The sequence below is a fragment of the Pseudophryne corroboree genome, chromosome 2 (assembly GCF_028390025.1).
Source record: "Pseudophryne corroboree isolate aPseCor3 chromosome 2, aPseCor3.hap2, whole genome shotgun sequence".
NCBI classification, from domain to species: domain Eukaryota; kingdom Metazoa; phylum Chordata; class Amphibia; order Anura; family Myobatrachidae; genus Pseudophryne; species Pseudophryne corroboree.
Window position 1 is genome coordinate 148759658 of NC_086445.1, and position 19764 is coordinate 148779421.

General features: G+C 42.9%; 1 protein-coding gene across 9 annotated transcripts in view; it reads left to right on the top strand.

Moving 5' to 3' along the window:
* The window catches only part of NBEA (neurobeachin), a 1049301-nt gene that overhangs the window by 580520 nt on the left and 449017 nt on the right, over window positions 1-19764 (top strand). For all 9 annotated transcript variants that reach the window (XM_063951811.1, XM_063951806.1, XM_063951798.1 and 6 more), the window contains 2 exons: window positions 1360-1468; window positions 10852-11018. In XM_063951811.1, coding sequence (XP_063807881.1) covers window positions 1360-1468; window positions 10852-11018 — 276 coding nt within the window. The remainder of the gene's footprint in view (window positions 1-1359; window positions 1469-10851; window positions 11019-19764) is intronic.

The window sequence follows — 19764 nt, forward strand, 5'->3', positions numbered from 1 at the left end:
CAAGCAGCAGTTGAAAATAGCCATTTGGATTCTTATATGTTCTGTAAGGCGCTGCACTTGTTGACATGACATTTGCTCTTACAAAGTGATCATTGAAATGAAAGTGCATCGTGCCTTGTAATTGGGAGTGTGGGGCCACGAAAAGTCCTTACCGGTTTCGTAACACTTCCCGAAACCCTTCTGGGGATTCAGATAGGAATCTGAAGAGGAGAAATTGTTATAAATATTTATTCTACTCAGCTACTGCTCTTGTGAATGCAGTTCATCAATCATAGCCGGGGTATGTAATTGTGCAGTTGTCAACAATTAACGGGACATAAACAGTTGATGAATGGGCGGTTAAATTAAAGTGTTTCCAAGGACAGCCTGAAATTATAAACTAGGTCGTTCAAAATATTGCAACAAAAGGATTGGAATAATTAAAACAAAGCAAGGTTAATGAGATGTAAAATTGCATATAATGTCTGATGGCTGGTTCCCAAATTTCTGAGTCTTGATCTCTTAGACAAAAGAATTTCACACATTCACAAGTTTAGTCGACCTAAGAAAGTACTTTTCTGGATTATTGGGACATGGAAACAAAGCTATTTTCATTCCAATCTTCATTACATCAGGTTTAATAAAATATAAAACAAATTGAAATTTCCATAAATGTTCTAGAACTCCTATTTTTAAATCTGGATGCTTAGGGGGATATTCAGTTAGTGCCGTTACATTCGACCTATTCAGTGCCCGTGCTGTTTTTTTGACTGGTTGAAAAATCCAGCACCAGCAAAAACTAAGTGTATCGGCGAATTTGCCGCTGATACACGTTTTGTCGAATTCGTGGGCGTTTTTTGCCCATTTTTGGCGCAATTTTCGCCCATGCCGATTCAACAAAAAAAAGTGAAACTTCATGGGCGAAAATGGATTAAAAAATGGGCAAAAATTCCTGCAATTGAATACCCTGTGTCGAATTAGTGCCTTTATTTCAACCAGTCGAAAAAATGGCACTTAATTGAATACCCCCTAAAAGTCAGAGACCATTACTTACATTGCAGTGTTGGCTTCGAAGATAAGTTTATCAATATTACATAGGTATTTATTATAGTAAATCTATTGTGTATAACTTATTTTGGTGGCACACAAATGATAGATATTTTTACTAAATAATAGAAATAATAATTTTTTAAAATAAAGATTCGTATTTGTTTTCTGCTGTAAGCGCTGTAACATAGGGAAAGTCTTACACATATATTTGTTTACCTGCCTTCAGTGTAGGGGCTGTGTAATGGGATATTTGGGATAAACACATTGGTTATACAAGGGGACACTGATGGATCATCGTCTTTCAATGTGTTTCCATGTTTTGTTTTTAAGACTCTTGTGCCACGCCATGAAGGATCACATAGTGCGGGTTGCCAATGAGGCCGAATTTATTCTGAACAGACAGAGAGCGGAGGATGTGCACAAGCATGCAGAGTTTGAGGTAAGCAGCGTTGTGGATGAAGCTCTACCTTTCTGCTTTCAATCAGTCATCACGTCCCCAGTAACTGCACACTGAAGGCCTATTTTAGATGAACGTGCATTTAATTTAGCTCAGGCCATTTTGGGAAGATTTGGTTAATGTCAAGCACAAGGAACTGGTTTAATGTTTGCTTCCCAGTCTGTAATTCATGAACATATTTGCAGCATGGAGCAAAGCCTTCATCAAAAACAAGTGTTTTAATGTGCTGTTAGTGCCCAGACGTTTCCGATAATCCAACAAGCAATACCACAAAAATGGTTTACAGTGCCTTTAAAATCTTGTTGGCAAACTAGTTTATATATTTACATATTGTCCATTAAGTTTTCAAATTAATAGGATGTTAAACAGATGGCCACTGTAGTTACTAAAAATAGTGAATTATATTTAGTTTTTAATATAAAGTTAAATATTTTCTAGTTATTTTTTAAAATCTGATTTGTATGGTGCTTTGTGTATACAGATATGTCCTCATACATCATTGGTGCAGTAGCTCCAAACAACCCCTTTCTGCATGCCAAGTCCCGCCAGGCGAATTTATTTATTTTTTGCTGGAAATGCATCTTAGTTGCAGCGCGATATGACTAGGACTAGAAGCTGCAGGAGACTCCTGTTTTTCAGGTAGCCCCCCGCAACCACGAAAGAGCAGGCAGATCTCCCGCAACCCACCCGCATCCTAGTGATGCGGGCAGGATGAGAGATAATCACCGGCACATTGGGCAGGGGCGGGGCTAAAATGATGCAATTTGCTTCATTTTAGCCCCGCCCCTACTAGCAGACCCACGAATCGTGGCGTTTTGCCGTAATGTGGCTGGAGCTTAATGGTGTCAGAGGCCAGAGAGGAGCAAAGAGCAGTAGGTAAGTATGATCTTATGTTGTTCACAACCCCTACTTTTAAAAGGAGATCATTATACATCGTGGCTGGATTCATGGCTTGCACCGCTGCCTCCTAGCCCTGAGATCATGAGTTCATTTCCTCACCAAATCATTGTATGTGTGGAGTTTGTCCGTTCTCCCTGTGTTTGGCTTTTCTCCCACACCAGTGGGTTCATTTGCTTTTGATGGAAAATTAACCTTAATGTGGACATTCGTGCAATAGGAAATACAGACAGTAAGCTCCACTGGGACAGGTACTGAAGTGAATGACCCAGTATTTTCTGTGAAACTCTGCGGAATATGTGTGCGCTATATAAATAACTGGTAATAAATGAAATAAATGGTTCTCAGTAAGGTGAGATTTAGTCAAATGTATTAGTTTGAATACTGAATACGTAGATATGAGCCTGTCACATGGATTATGTATTATTTTTTTTATGTAGGTATCCTGTATTGGAAACCATTCTTTCAACATTTATTGTGCCTGATTCAGAGTATGATGCGGCTGTGCAAGGTTCATTCTGCGTATGTGTAGAACTGGCCTTGCACTGTTGTACGGAGTTCCCTGAGGGGGTGGAGGGAGGACTGTATTCCCGGAAACGGTGGCGCTGCTGAGGCTTACTCAGCTGTCCTTCTGCAGGGAACCGATGGTCGCGATGTTGGATCCCGGCTTGTGACGTTGGTTGCAGTGCTAGGATCACAGCTACATGCAGGAGGCGTCTCTTCTACTGAGATGTCTACTGCATGGAAATTCAGTGTTGCTTGCATGCAGTAATGAACTTCCCACTATCTCTCGCCATTCATGTACATAATCATTCACAACAGTCCCTGTGCCCACTGAAGCATACAGTCTGAACTCTCTCCTTCATGCACACACACTAGGGTCCATTTTGTCAAAATACATTTTACCTACCAGTATATTTTTGGACTATGGGAGGAAACTCTTGCAAACATGCGGTGAACATACAAACTCCAAATTGAGCCCTGAACAGAATTGAACTCATGACTCCAGCGTGGTGAGACATCAATGCTGACCACTGTGCCACACTACAGTTTAGACCTTTACATATTTAAGGGCTTTAAAGTTCTTACCAATGCTTGTTTAGCTCCGTTCAGCGTCATAAACAAATGTGTTGTGTTTGGGCACAGGACAGTGAGTGGTAATAACTGTGTGTGTCCTGCGTGTGTAATTCGGGCAGTGCTAGCTTTAGTGAAGCAGCCGGGATTGAATGGACAAAATGAAATATAGAACTGTGTCAGAATCCCATAAAGGAGCCCTCCAGCCAGAGAACAGGAGCAGTCCTGAGCCTTGATTAGCTTCTTATCTCTGCTAGGCAGTGCTCCTAAGCCTACAGCTTGATGTACCAGCCCTTGTGCTTGTTGACCTACAAGAAAAGGTAGAGATCAAGAGACTTTACATTCAGTTTTTCCCCATTACCTTTTTTTAATGCAGTCATTGCTTTTCTGACTGTGGAGAATGGCCTTACGTTCTAAGTGCAGCTGTTTAGTTATTAACTTCCCTGAGCCACAGAAAGGTGCTTTTTAGTATATTTGCAAAATGTTTGACTTTAACATCAGATATCATGCAACGTTTGTTTGTATACCCATACATATCAACATACTGCATATAAACTATTAGATGAGTTGTATATTTCCACGAGCTTCCCATCTGCTTGCAAAATCTTAGACATAGATATCTATAGAGAATGATACACTCACTGGGTATATGTGTGTGTATACATTACATATACCTTGTGTTTTGTGTGTGTGTGTGTGTGTGTGTGTGTGTGTGTGTGTGTGTGTGTGTGTGTGTGTGTGTGTGTATGTATGTGTATGTATGTGTATATATATATATATATATAGCAAGTGGATGGTACGGCACTCCAGGCGTCTAAATAAATCGAACCCAAAGCAGCATCGGGAAACTGTATGTATGTGTGTGTATATATATATATATATATATATATATTAGTGCAGAGTATCCCACTTATTGGTAAGGATAGCACTCGCCAGTCTTAATAAAGTAAGTGTTTATTCAAGAAAAAGGGGGGGGGGGGGGGGGGAGTCACATACCAGTTCAAATTGTAGCTGACGTTTCGGTCCACATCCGGGACCTTTATTAAGGTGAACAACAGGGTCACTGATTGCTATCCTTCCCAATAAGTGGGATACTCTGCACTGTACTATGGGTCTCCCGGAATTTTCCAGGTAAGATTCTAATTGGCCCCCATGCAAATCTGTTTTTTTTTTGGGTGAGAGTGCGGGAACTTCCCCTATATATATATATATATATATATATATATATATACTGAAAGAAATGAAGGCGCACTCAGTGAGTAAAGTATTAAAAGCTTTTACTACAATGTAACAAGCTCACGTACACCAAGGTAAATGATAACCAGCGTGCAAACGAATCCCTGCTGCCTCCGGAGAAGCTTACAGCGGCTCGCCCCGCACAGCGCTGGCAGGTGTAAAATCAATTCAGCGTCTCAGCTCACGGACCAGTGTTCCTGAAGTGTAACAAACACGTCCTTCCCAGGCCACGCCCAACGCGTATCGTCACTGTATGACTATATGAGTTGAAAAAGAAAAAGGATTCTCTTGGGTGCTTAACCACCACAAATATCTAAAACATATAATAAAAAATTTAAAAATAACAATAAATTATAATATTGTCATATAGACTTCCATGACATAAATAGATGGATCATACATGTTAATTGAATAATACAGGTTGAGTATACCTTATCCAAAACGCTTGGGACCAGAGGTATTTTGGATATGGGATTTTTCCGTATTTTGGAATAATTGCATACCATAATGAGATATCATGGTGATGGGACCTAAGTCTAAGCACAGAATGCATTTATGTTACATATACACCTTATACACACAGCCTGAAGGTCATTTTAGCCAATATTTTTTTATAACTTTGTGCATTAAACAAAGTGTGTCTACATACACATAATTCATTTATGTTACATATACACCTTATACACACAGCCTGAAGGTCATTTTAGCCAATATTTTTTATAACTTTGTGCATTAAACAAAGTGTGTCTACATTCACACAATTCATTTATGTTTCATATACACCTTATACACACAGCCTGAAGGTCATTTAATACAATATTTTTTTATAACTTTGTGTATTAAACAAAGTTTGTGTACATTGAGCCATCAAAAAACAAAGGTTTCACTATCTCAGTCTCACTCAAAAAAGTCCGTATTTCTGAATATTTGGATATGGGATACTCAACCTGTACATTCATTTGCAATAATCTGTTATGTAGTCATTTGATGTTTTCTGTTAGGTGAAGTGTTTAGTTCTTCAACCCGAATTCAAGTGTGTGATCTATTCACAAATTCGTAGAAACCCTATATATATATATATATATATATATATATATATATATATATATATATATATATATAATGTGTCCTTGTACATCATTGCAGCAGTCACACCAAACAGCCCCTCTCAGCGGTCCCGTGAGACTATGCTAGCATTAGGTGTCTTTTTTTGGGGAAATGCATCTTAGTAGTAGCGTGGTGTGACTGGGACACACCAGAAGACCGTTCTGATTAATTTGATGTGCAACACTTGTACAGTATATCTGTGTGTATCTGTCATTGCTAGGAATGCATAATATACAGTATATATTGTAGTATTGTGATACTTCATGGTTGGGAATGAATATTTGATATTGTAAGACCTGTAGATGAATGAAAGTAACAAAACACATTTAAATACCAATATTACAGTATAACAGTCAAGATTAGTAAACTAAATGTATATATTAACAGCCCCGATTTTGCTGCTGGTCATCACTAAAGGGTCAGCCTGTAGATAAGGCTATAGAATGTAAACAGTGCACTGTGTTAAAATACCAGCTCCTTGTTACATGATCAAGACTGCAAACTATAGGGCAGGGGTAGGCAATGTGTGACACTCCAGTTGCTGGGGAATTACACAACCAAGCTTGCCCTTAACTGTTTTGCTGTTAGAACATGCTAAAACTGTGGCTGGGATGTGTAGTTCTACATAGGCTTGCCATACTATCCCTTTAAACTGGCACTCTAATGCATTACACAGGTTCTGTGGCTGGCTGACTTCAAGCCTACATATCACCTGGTTCTTAGCAGCCACAGAACCTGTATAATCTTTGAGTGTCCCGTTTAAAGGGATGGTATGGTATACCTAGTTCTGTAGCAGTTGGAGTGTCATGCATTGCCTATTCGTGCAATAGAGTAAATATAATTTTGCTTATGTGATTGAGTACAGTAGTTTTCTCCAAAGTCTCAGTGACCATGTTTCCCCTAATATGAGCTCATGTGGACTTGGTAAATGTAAAAAGGGGGAGACTGAACTGCACACCCTATTTTTAAACACAGTAAGTGGTGCTACCATGCTGAGACTTCTAGTACAGGAGAAAGAAAAATGCTGATGTAAACTCTAAGCACTAAGAACACTCAAAATAATTCTTATCAACTCTTACAATTAAAAAGGAGTATAATTGAAGTTCTTAGCACACATTTGGCCAAATATGTGAGCCTATTCACCGCGTCCTGGTGAACTTCATTAGAAGGATAGCATAGTAGCATCTCTTATTATGTTTAAAAATAGGGTGTGCAGTCCAGTCCCCTCTTTTTCACTCTATATTTGTATATATATTGTAATATCTCCCAACTGGCCCGATTTTATATTGTCATACCTCCCGACTGGCAAGGGTGGGGTGTGGGGGTGTGGGAGGGGCAGTTGGGAGGCTCCTGTCACTTAGCAGAGCAATGGTGAATAGACACTATGCGCATGCGCACATCGTGTCTATTCACAGGAGACAGAGGGAGCATGCCATCAACTCACAGAGCGCTGGGTATGCCCCCTCAGTGCCGAAAACGGGGCGTGGTTCTCCCACAAAGCCACACCCTATTTTACATGGGCCACTGCCCCTTTTCGAGATCGGGCATGGCTTCATCGCGCAAAAGTCCTGAATCCCCCTATCATAAACGTTGGGAGGTATGTATTGTACACTTGAAGGCAAGGCACCTTCATTCATGTATTGGCACCCCCTGCCATCTACTCTCATGTGTTTTAATTAGCACAGGGTCCTATGTTGCTGACTACATATTATAGTGGGCTCTATTTAAAGGTTAGACCTGGATAAATCCATATAATGTTTTTGGGACTCCATCTAATGAAGTTCAGCTAGACATTGGTGGATGGGCCCACAAATTTGGCCAAATGTGTGCTAAGAACTTCACTTATACTCCTTTTTAAGAGTTTATCAAAATGATTTTGACTATCAGTGTTCTTAGTGCTTAGAGTGTGCATCAGCATTATACGTTCTCTGACTTGGTAAGTGTACCTAAACAGCCACTTATGCAGTAGTATGTACAAATGATTTTATGTAACACAAGTTAAAAACGGTTACCTTGAAAGAATAAATGTAATAGTGGTTATCTGGGACAACCATCCGGGGGTAAGTGCGGTTTTGTTACTCGTGCACTAAGGCACACCCAGAAAAGTCACGCGATGCCTGCTTGGCGAGGCACTGCTACTCACACTACGTGCTGGTTTACTTACTAGTGATTTGGTCTGGATACACTGTAGGGCCTTATGTGTAAGCGCTATGCGCGCTCTTTAAAATTGATGCACTTTAGGGAGAAAATAAGCATTCCTTTTTCTATTTTTCACTGATCCACAGTGATTATACTTGCTAGGCTGCATCTATTCCGCATTTCCCCTTATAAACATGCAACGCACATCAAGGAAATGGAACATTATCAGATGCAGGAATATTTCTGTGAATGTTTTTTCCCTTTCTTGGAGCAAGCTGTTAATATTCATTAAATGACCCTTCAGAGTGAGGCATGATAATTTAATTGTACAGTCCAATTAAAGGATGAAATATTAGCCTCATTACGGCGGAAGACCATTGTGCTAATTGCTTATTTGCTTTGGATGAAGGTACATTTGAAAAATGATATAACCCCCTTGCTGATTTAGAATTCTTTCAATAAAACCAGCTAAATTTGTGTTTATGATTCTTAGCAACATTTTTTTGTACTAAAATAAGTGTGTGTGTGTGTGTGTGTGTATATATATATATATATATATATATATATATATACACACAGGTTGAGTATCCCATATCCAAATATTCCGAAATACGGAATATTCCGAAATACGGAATTTTTTGAGTGAGAGTGAAATAGTGAAACCTTTGTTTTCTGACAGCTCAATGTACACAAACTTTGTTTAATACACAAAGTTATTACAAATATTGTATTAAATGACCTTCAGGCTGTGTGTATAAGGTGTATATGAAACATAAATGAATTGTGTGAATGTACACACTTTGTTTAATGCACAAAGTTATAAAAAATATTGGTTAAAATGACCTTCAGGCTGTGTGTATAAGGTGTATATGGAACATAAATGCATTCTGTGCATAGACTTGGGTCCCATTGCCATTATATCTCATTATGGTATGCAATTATTCCAAAATACGGAATAATCCGATATCCAAAATACTTCTGGTCCCAAGCATTTTGGATAAGGGATACTCAACCTGTATATATGTAATTTTTTTTGTTATAATTAAATATCATACTTATATTAATAAAATTTTATTTATTTCTTCCCTAATATAACCTAAAACTTTACATTCAGTTCAGAGGCGGAACTACCGCCAGTGCAACCAGTGCGTTGCACTGGGGCCCGCCTCTGTCCAGGGGGGTCCAAAGCATGTAATGAGTCAAACTGACTCATTACATGCCGCTGTGTGCTGCGGGCAACCGCTGCCCGCAGCACACAGCCGCCCGGACAGAGAGGAGAGGAGCGCAGCGGTACGGGGGAGAAGGAGGAGGAGGGAGGTGGAGGAGGGAGTCGCAGCAGCGCTTTGTTACTGGTGGAGGCGCCGCTGCTGCTGTCCCTCTGCTTCACTATAGGCTGTCTTCCGAGAACAGCGTATAGTTTAGCAGAGGGACAGCAGCAACAGCGCCTCCACCAATAACACAGCGCTGCTGCGGCTCCCTCCTCCACCTCCCTCCTCCTCCTTCTCTCCTGCCCGGGAATCATGACCAGAAGCTGCACCGAGGAGCCTGAGTCAGCGGAGAGGGTAAGTATAATTCTTTCTTTCTTTCTTTCTTTCTTTCTTTCTTTCTTTCTTTCTTTCTTTCTTTCTTTCTTTCTTTCTTGGGACTATCTGCCGTAATGTGTAAAAAGGGGGAATCTGCTTGCCGCAATGTGTAAAAAGGGGGAATCTACCTGATGTAATGTGTAAAAAGGGGGAATCTGCTTGCCGTAATGTGTAAAAAGGGGGAATCTGCTTGCCGTAATGTGTAAAAAGGGGGAATCTGCTTGCCGCAATGTGTAAAAAGGGGACGCTGTCTGCCGCTATGTGTAAAAAGGGTACGCTGTCTGCCGTTATGTGTAAAAAGGGGACGCTGTCTGCCGTTATGTGTAAAAAGGGGACGCTGTCTGCCGTTGTGTAAAAAGGGCACGCTGTCTGCCGTTATGTGTAAAAAGTGTACGCTGTCTGCCAATTTGTGTAAAAAGGGGACGCTGTCTGCCGTAATGTGTAAAAAGGGGGACGCTGTCTGCCGTAATGTGTAAAAAGGGGACGCTGTCTGCCGTAATGTGTAAAAAGAGGAATCTGTCCGCCGTAAGGTGTAAAGGGGTCTCTACCTGGTGTAGTGGTGCTACTGTGCGGCGTAATTTGAATAATGGAGACTACTGTGCACAGTTTTATGAATTGGTATTATTTTGTGGCCACACCCCTTCCCCACGAAGCCACGCCACTATGATTTTTGTGCGCGCCTATGGCGCGCACTGCCCCTGTTTTGTATGCAGGGGTGGGGCTCCGATGCCGTTTCTTGCACACAGTGCTAAAATGTCTAGTCACGGCACTGTTGCTAGGTATCCATTTCTCTGGCCCTGAGCAGGTCCCCCTCACCAGATCCTATCCAGGTGTGAGGGGGTGGACTTGGATGGGGGGGGGGGGGGGGGGGAGTGGCAAAGCATTTTGTCGCACCTGGGCCCACCGCTCGCTAGTTCCGCCACTGATTCAGTTTCAAATCTGTATTACTTGTTTAGCCATCCAAATATATTTGAGAGTCTCAGATTAGTTTTTAAGGTTATTTTGTAGTTCCTGAAAGATGTGTCCTCATACCTCTATCCTCAATACGCCTGGTGCAAGTGACCCGCCAGGTCCTGTGCCTCTCTGCTAACACCGGGTGCCTTTTTTGCATTTTTTTCACCCAAAATGTATCTTTGTCACAATGCAATGGGATGGACGCACCAGGAGACTGCGCTGCTTAGTTTGATGAACGACATATCTGTGTGCGACTAAGTCTCTATGTGGAATCATCTGTAGCATTGCACAATGTTTAGTAAATTGTAGTAAGTAATAACTGACAAACTTACAACTATGCAAACTGACCCATTGTTCTAATTTGTTCTTCTTTAGTCACAATGTGCACAGTATGCTGCTGATAGGAGGGAGGAAGAGAAAATGTGTGACCATCTAATCAGTGCTGCCAAACACAGAGACCATGTGACAGCCAATCAGCTGAAGCAGAAGATTCTGAACATCCTGACCAATAAGCATGGGGCATGGGGAGCCATATCTCAGAGGTAAACTGGAATTCATTTTCTGATTTGCATATTGCTAGGGAATGGGCTCCTATTGGCCTGGTTTATTAAAGCATATAATATCCAGAGCTGTCTAGACAAACATAGGTGTACTAGATTAAGGGGGGGTATGCAAATAGGTCCGTGTTTTGCTATTTTTAGGGATTCACCCTATTCAATAGCAGAGCCGTTTTTTCGCCTAGGCAAAAAAATATGTGGATCGGCGAATCCACATGTTTTCTCACCTGCGATGGTGAAAACGCAGGTCATTTTCGACAATTTTGAGGCATTTTTCACCAATTCCTTTTCACACACAAAAAAAAAAAAAAAAGGTGAAAAGGATTTGGTGAAAATGTCCCTAAAAAAATAGGCCTCAATTGAATAGGCAGGGGGGCGAAATCAACAGTTCCGAGATTACCGGAGCAACATACCTAATTGATCACCAGACATGACCATCATAGAATTTTTAAATATTTTAGATGTCTTTTAAATATTAACATATGAAGCCCAGAAAGTAATCCTGACTACATGTGCGTAGCCAGTCCCGGGCAACAGGCCCAATACCATGTGGTCTAAAAACTGGAGATCAAAGTCAATTTGGTCAATATCAAGCACCAGTATTGCCTTGTCTATGCTGTCATCTTCCCAATGCTCTAACAGGCCACATCAGTCTTCTGCTCACCTGGCGTGAAGGCTGATCCTGCCTGACAACGCAAGGGCAGTGTTTTTAAAGTTTAGAAAAATTGTTCTCAATACCATTCAAATTATAGAGAAGAAATGCCTATTACTTTTTAGTACAGGGTTAATATAATTAAAATAAAGCAAATATTTGTCAACACCATGTCACATAAAGAGGAAACTAGAGTTTTTCGTTCTGATCACTATATATGTGGAAGTGAAAGCGCAACGGAATATTCTGGCGCAGTATAAGTGAATGTTAATATAAAGTGTTACAGCTGACCAATCTGAATGGAGCGATACATTGCATAGTTATAGGAAGTTATAAAGACCTGTGCATTATAACAAGTAAAACCCATAAAGAATTAGAGTATGTTTTATTGGGGTTGGAAGTCTGGAACCTGAGCTTTCCTGTCATGCAGTATTATGTACACATGATTTGTTTGATTACCTGTAGTAAACCTGTGCGACTGCACATGTTCTCTTGTCCTCTCATTTCCTTGTTTTAATTGTATCCAATATTGGCAGAAACAAGATGGGAAACCATTATTATTTATTGATGAATAACATTTTGATTTACAACAAGACTGCACATGAAGAAAAAGTTCCATGAAATAGAGTGCCAGCCATCCAACGCTTAAGACATTGGGGCAATGTCGACACCAAAACATCACCATTCAAAAATGTAGACATTTGGAAAATATCAACATTGATAAAATGTAAACATTTGCGTTAGGGTTAGGATGAGCGTTCGAGTTGGGGGGACACATTTAAAAGACACTGTTGACATTTCAATCTTGTCAACATTACATCAGTGTTGACATGCTGGATGTGGATATGTTCAAAGTTGATATAACGATTATTTCCACATTCTCATGTCGACATTCAGAACACAGACATTATGTACAGAACCCAAGAAACAGTATATAGCACAGTAGCCAATATAACATATGACAAATACTGCATAAGACCAATATCCCTTGCACCAATCAGAAGGCCACACAGCTCATACTGCCTGATTCAGAGCTGTACGCATGCCCAATGGTTTGTGTACGACTCTGATGGTGTGCGGACTGCGCATGCACATGACCTGTTCTGCACATGTGCAGTATGGGTCCTGTGTTATTGCACACAGTGCCCCTTAAGCCACAGCCTGATTGACAGGCTGGAGCTATGTGGGGACAGGGCGGGGGTGGCACCTGCAGCGTACCTGTAGGTAATGTAGATGGCCGATGTTCTCGCAAGTGTTCCACGGACTTAGGGGTATATTCAATTAGTGTTGGATCCATTCCAACATGTATTTGTCGGAATGGATCCGACAACCCCTAATCAATCTCATCTCAATTCGACTTTTTCAAGTCGAATTGGGATGAGGGACCCAGAGGAGGAGGGGGGGGGGGGGGAGCCGCTGGGAGACCAGCGGGGACAGACGCCGGTAGACGGAGGAGATCAGCGCTACAGTAGCGCTGCAGGAGGATGTCACACAGCCGCCCGACCTCACGGCAGTGTCCACCCGGCTCCAGCAAGCATGACCTCACTTGCTAGAGCCGGGTGGAAGCTGCCGTTAGCGGCTCGGCTGTGTGACATCCTGCTGCAGTGCTGTGCTGTAGCGCTGATCTCCCCTGTATGCCCGTGGCTGTCCCCCGTCTCCCTGCGGCTCCCCCCCCCCCCCCCCCCCTTTCCTCCTCTAGGTCCCACATTTCAGTCCGACATTTTTTTGTCGGACTGAGATGGTCGAAAAGGTGGCCAAAACCCTGTGGTTTTGGCCCCGTTTTTGACACAAGCACGTGGATCGGCAGCTATTCCGCCGATCCACGTGCTTTTCGACAAGTCGAATTCCTCAACTTGTCGAAAATATTGAATAGGTAGGAACCCCTTCCGACCTAAAAAAAAGTCAAAAACTGTCGTCTTTTCGACAGACGCCAGTTTTCGACATCAATTGAATATACCCCTTAGTAGCGGATCACACAAGCATGCAGGAGGCGTCTATTAACACAAGATGCCTCCTGCAGCATTAGCACATTTGCACATAGCAGCTGTGTCCACCTCTGAGCCAGGGGCCTAATTCAGATCTGATCCTTGAAGCAAATTTCTTAGCTAATTGGCAAAACCATGTGCACTGCAGGGAGGGCAGATATAACATGTGCAAAGAGAGTAGATTTGGGTGGGGTGTGTTCAAACTGAAATCTAAATTGCAGTATAAAAATAAAGTAGCCAGTATTTACCCTGCATGGAAACAAAATAACCCACCCAGATCTGCCCCACCTGCAGTGCACATGGTTTTGCCCATTAGCTAACAAATTTGCTGCTGCGATCAGATCTGAATTATGCCCCAGGCCCAGAGTTAATTAGAAGCATATTGTGCAAGGCAGCCCCTTAGTTATACAACAGGAGCACAAGGCGTGTCCTTATGGTAATATGTAAAGGTGTAAACACTGCATTAGACAGGGTGCAGCTGTCATACAAATACTGCACACACAACTCTAATACCTTTCATTCCCATGTACGTACTTAAAGAAAGTGACTATCCGTGAACATGTCATGGAGTTTCATCCTTCCCCATGTGACATCGCCCTTCCATTTGTCGGAGTACTATCTTTGGTATGGTATTTCTGCTACAGATCCCCTTTGTGCAGAGGTTCCCAAACGCGGTCCTCAAGGCACCCCAACGGTCCAGGTTTTAAATGTTTCCATGCTTGGCCACAGGTGACTTTACTTAGCACCTCAGTCAATTTGATTTAACAAGCTGTGCTGAGCCATGGATATACCTAAATCCTGGACTGTTGGGGTGCCTTGAGGACTGCGTTTGGGAACCTCTGCCTTAGCGTCTTCCCCCTCACCACCTTGGTTAGCTTGCTTAGCAGCAGGATTGATAAGCCAGCACTACCTTGTTAATCACATGGGGGCAGTATGCTATATGTGTTTAAACTCATTTTATGCAGTAGTTTGTATCGTCTGTCCAGAAGCTGTGTAGCACAAAAGAGGAGGTGTTTCAGAGTCTAAAGAGGACCAGTTTACTTGCCCTAGGTAATGAAATGGCTTCTAGCTACCATTTTATATAATGTATGAGATAAATGATAGCTAGAATCTGATTGGGCAACTTCACCGTTTGAATTATCCCCCTACCCACTACCACCGCAAAAAAAAGAGAGCGTTCCTTGTCTCCTATGTGCACCACCTAACCGAACCATTGTTATTCTTCAGTTCTCAGGGGTATTCCTTTTAAATGTAAAAAAAAAAGCTTTACTCCTTGTGTCTAAATAATATCTTAATTGCTTATTTATTACACATTATACGTGTATATTATTTTAGAGCATAATTGGTAATTTTCTATGCGGTTTCTGCATCATATGAAGAATGTAGAATGAAGAACATATTTATGAAATTGTTGAACTGGAACCCCCACCATGAAAATACCCGTTTATGTGTCCTTAACAACCCCTAATTGAAGTGTATGCTGTTTCACTGCTTCAGACCACATTTGAGAGAAGTTGGTTTGAAGTGGAAATATAAAGCAATGGGTAGTATGTTATTGGGTTTACAGCTCTTATAGAGCGCTGATCTACAAAGCTTTATTTTGTATTGTTGTTTTTTTGTTGTTTTTTTAGTTGTTTTATTTAAGTATTTCCAGACTCTTATAACTGGCATCGCATAAGCAAGAGCCTGTTAGCCTATTAATCGGCCCCTCTCTGCTGGTGTGTTTGCATGTCAAGTTGCCTTACTACAGTATGTATTTATATAGCAATGTTAACAAGCATCTGTTTCCATACAGCTGAGCTGTAACATTCTTTTAAAAGATTCTGCATTCTGTGACGAATTACTTTGAAAAATCTAATTTAAAAAAAACATACAGGCAATAGAGTCCAGATGAGAGTACTTAAAAGGTAAATTGAAATGTTTCTGGTTCGCGGTCTGCTATCTGTACCTGAGGACGACCAGTAGTGCAAGAAACAAAACAGCCAGAGGTATGATGTGCCACCAATTAAGACTTGAAATGGGGAACGTTCCATAAGTAGCCAAAAAAACACTCAAACCAATTTTACAGGTAATTGGGGCAGCGAAATTTGTCTGCACAAAGTTAATCTGTTCTGGATCTAGAGCACCATTACTGAATATTTTAAGTGTATTGCATCTGTTTTTCATGCCAGTTATGAGTGTTATATGTATGTTCACCCTGGTCTTTGTTGTTCAATAAATTGTATGTCTCTCGTTCTTAATGGATCGATAGGCATATATCAAAATCAGTTCTGCCCACATAATGGCTGTATCCAATGTGCATAAGCTTCAAGGTACATCAGTTTAATAAGCAGCCGCTCTCTCTCCCAAAGTTATGTTGTGGACCCATAACACAAGAACATGCACTACTGTCAAGTCATAGATGATGCTGCATGCTGTAAATTAGGCGTCCGTCTTCTTCTGGAGCAATTTGCACACAAAATCCTTGATTTTTGTCCTGGAGGATCATGGGAGTGACGAGGTTGATTTTTGTCCGTACTGCATGAGACAAGTATGGGGTTTGTATGTTGCTAATAACTAAGAAGAGGGTTGTTTCACTCCATAAAGAAATAGTACTTTTAACGTTGCCATTTAGGATTCAGCACAATATTAAATAATTATGTTTTGCTGTAATCACTTTTTTTAAATAGGATATATCTGTATACTATTTTCTCTGACGTCCTAGTGGATGCTGGGAACTCCGTAAGGACCATGGGGAATAGCGGCTCCGCAGGAGACTGGGCACATCTAAAGAAAGCTTTAGGACTACCTGGTGTGCACTGGCTCCTCCCCCTATGACCCTCCTCCAAGCCTCAGTTAGATTTTTGTGCCCGACCGAGCAGGGTGCAATCTAGGAGGCTCTCCTGAGCTTCTTAGAAAAAGTTAGTTTTAGGTTTTTTATTTTCAGTGAGACCTGCTAGCAACAGGCTCACTGCATCGAGGGACTAAGGGGAGAAGAAGCGAACCTGCCTGCTTGCAGCCAGCTTGGGCTTCTTAGGCTACTGGACACCATTAGCTCCAGAGGGATCGAACACAGGCCCAGCCTCGGAGTCCGGTCCCAGAGCCGCGCCGCCGGCCCCCTTACAGAGCCAGAAGCAAGAAGAGGTCCGGAAAATCGGCGGCAGAAGACATCAGTCTTCACCAAGGTAGCGCACAGCACTGCAGCTGTGCGCCATTGCTCCTCATGCACACCACACACTCCGGTCACTGAGGGTGCAGGGCGCAGGGGGGGGGCGCCCTGAGCAGCAATATAAACACCTTGGCTGGCAAAAATACATCACATATAACCCCCAGGGCTATATGGATGTATATTAACCCCTGCCAGATTCCATAAAAATGCGGGAGAAAAGTCCGCAAAAAAGGGGCGGAGCTATCTCCTTCAGCACACTGGCGCCATTTTTCCCTCACAGCTCCGTTGGAGGGAAGCTCCCTGGCTCTCCCCTGCAGTTAATACACTACAGAAAGGGTTAAAAAGAGAGGGGGGGGGGCACAATTTAGGCGCAGTATACAATATATATGCAGCTATAAGGGAAAACACTTTTTTATAGGTGCTATCCCTGTGATATATAGCGCCCTGGTGTGTGCTGGCATACTCTCCCTCTGTCTCCCCAAAGGGCTTTGTGGGGTCCTGTCCTCTATCAGAGCATTCCCTGTGTGTGTGCTGTGTGACGGTACGGCTGTGTCGACAGGTATGTGGAGGATAATGAGGTGGAGGCGGAGCGAATGCCTGTAAATATGTTGTCACCCCCTGCGGGGTCGACACCGGTGTGGTTGAACTTATGGAAGGATTACGTGAAAGTGTCAACTCCTTACATAAAAGGTCGACGACACGGAACAGCCGGCTACTCAGCTTGTGCCTGTTCCAGCGTCTCAAATGTCATGGGGGGCTCTAAAATCGCCCGCTACCTCAGATAACAGACACAGATGTCGACACGGATACTGACTCCAGTGTCGACATCGATGAGACTGGTGTACCCTCCAAATAGGTCCACCCGTTACAGGATTTAGACAATGAAAAATGTATTACACATTTATGATTATACCCCAGGTACCACATAAAAGGGTATTGTGTTTGGTGAGAGAAAACTATTAGTAGTTTTTCCTGCATCTGAGAAATTAAATGAGGTGTGTGAGGAAGAGTGGTATTCCCCCGGTAAGAAATTGATAATTTCTACAACGGTTATTGGCAGCGTACCCTTTCCCGCCAGAGGATAGGTCACGCGGTGAAACACCCCATAGGGTAGATACAGCGCTTACACGCTTATCAGAAAAGGTGGCACTACCGTCTCTGGGTACGGCCGCCCTGAAGAAACCTGCTGATAGAAAGCAGGAGGTTACCCTATAAGATATGGTCACACACTAGGGCATTATATTGCGACCAGCCGTTGCTTCGGCATGGATGTGCAGTGCTCCCGCTGCGTGGTCAGATTCCCTGTCGGAAAATAACTATGGATAGGGACAATATTTTGCTGAAAATAGAGCATATAAAAGACGTGGTCTTATACATGCGTGATGCACAGAGGGATATTTGCCGGCTGGCATCAAAAATAAGCGCTAGGTCCATTGCCGCCAGACGGGGGTTATGGACTTGGCAATGGTCAGGCGATTCCGACTCGAATCGGCACATGGAAGTTGCCCTATAAGGGGGTAAAACTGTTTGGGGATAGTTTTTCAGACCTCGTTTCCACAGCTACTGCTGGGAAATTAATTTTTTTGCCACAGGCTACCCCACAACAAAAGAAAGCACCGTATCATCAAGTACAGTCCTTTCGGCCCCAGAAAAGCAAGAGGGCTAGAGGCTCATCCTTTCTGCCGAGAGGCAAAGGTAGAGGAAAAAGCTGCAACACACAGCTAGTTCCCAAGAGCAGAAGTCCTCCCTGCGTCCGGTAGGTCCACAGCATGGTGCTGGGGCTGCTCAGGCGGACCCGGGTACGGTGGGGGCCCGTCTCAGATATTTCAGCGGACAGTAGGCTCTCTCACATGGATCCCTGGGTCCTTCAAGTAGTATCTCAGGGGTACAGGCTGGAGTTCGAGACGTTCTTCCCCCCGCCGTTTCCTAAAATCTGCCTTACCGGCACCTCCCTCTGCCAGGGAGACGGTGTTGGTGGATATTCAACACTATAATCACAACAAGTGATTGTCAAGGTGCCCCTCCTTCAGCAAGGAAGGGGTTACTATTCCACAGTGGTTGTGGTACCGCAACGGTTCGGTGAGACCCATCTTGAAATTAAAATACTTGAACTTTTATATCAGAAGATTCAAGTTCAAGATGGAATCGCTCAGGGCGGTTATTACGAGCCTGGACGAGGGGGATTACAGGGTCTCCCTGGACATCAAGGATGCGTACCTGCATGTCCCCATTTACCCCCCTCACCAGGAGTACCTCAGATATGTGGTACAGGACTGTCACTATCAGTTCCAGACGCGGCCGTTGGAGTTGTCCACGGCACCGAAGGTCTTTACCTAGGTAATGGCCGAAGTGATGATACTCCTTCGCAAGAAGGAAGTTTTTATTATCCCGTACTTGGACGATCTCCTGATAAAGGCGAGGTCCAAAGAACAGTTGGTAGTGGGGGTAGCACTCTCTCGGGAAGTGCTACAACAGCACGACTGGATTCTCAATATTCCAAAGTCACAGCTGGTCCCGACGACACGTCTTCTGTTCCTGGGAATGTTTCTGAACGCAGACCAGAAAAGAGTGTTTCTTCCAGTGGAAAAAGCCGAGGAGTTGTCATCTCTAGTCAGAGACATCCTAAAACCAGGACAGGTGTCGGTACATCAATGCACACGAGTCCTGAGAAAAATGGTAGCTTCGTACGAAGCATAATTCCATTCGGAAGACTCCACGCAAGGACGTTCCAGTGGGACCTGTGGGACTAATGGTCCGGGTCCCATGTACAGATACAACAGCGGATAACCCTGTCAGCAAGAAACAGGGTGTCGCTGCTGTGGTGGCTGCAGAGGGCTCATCTACTAGGGGGCCGCAGATTCGGAATACAGGACTGGGTCCTGGTGACCACGGATGCCAGCCTTCGGGGCTGGGGTGCAGTCACACAGGGAAGAAATTTCCAAGGAG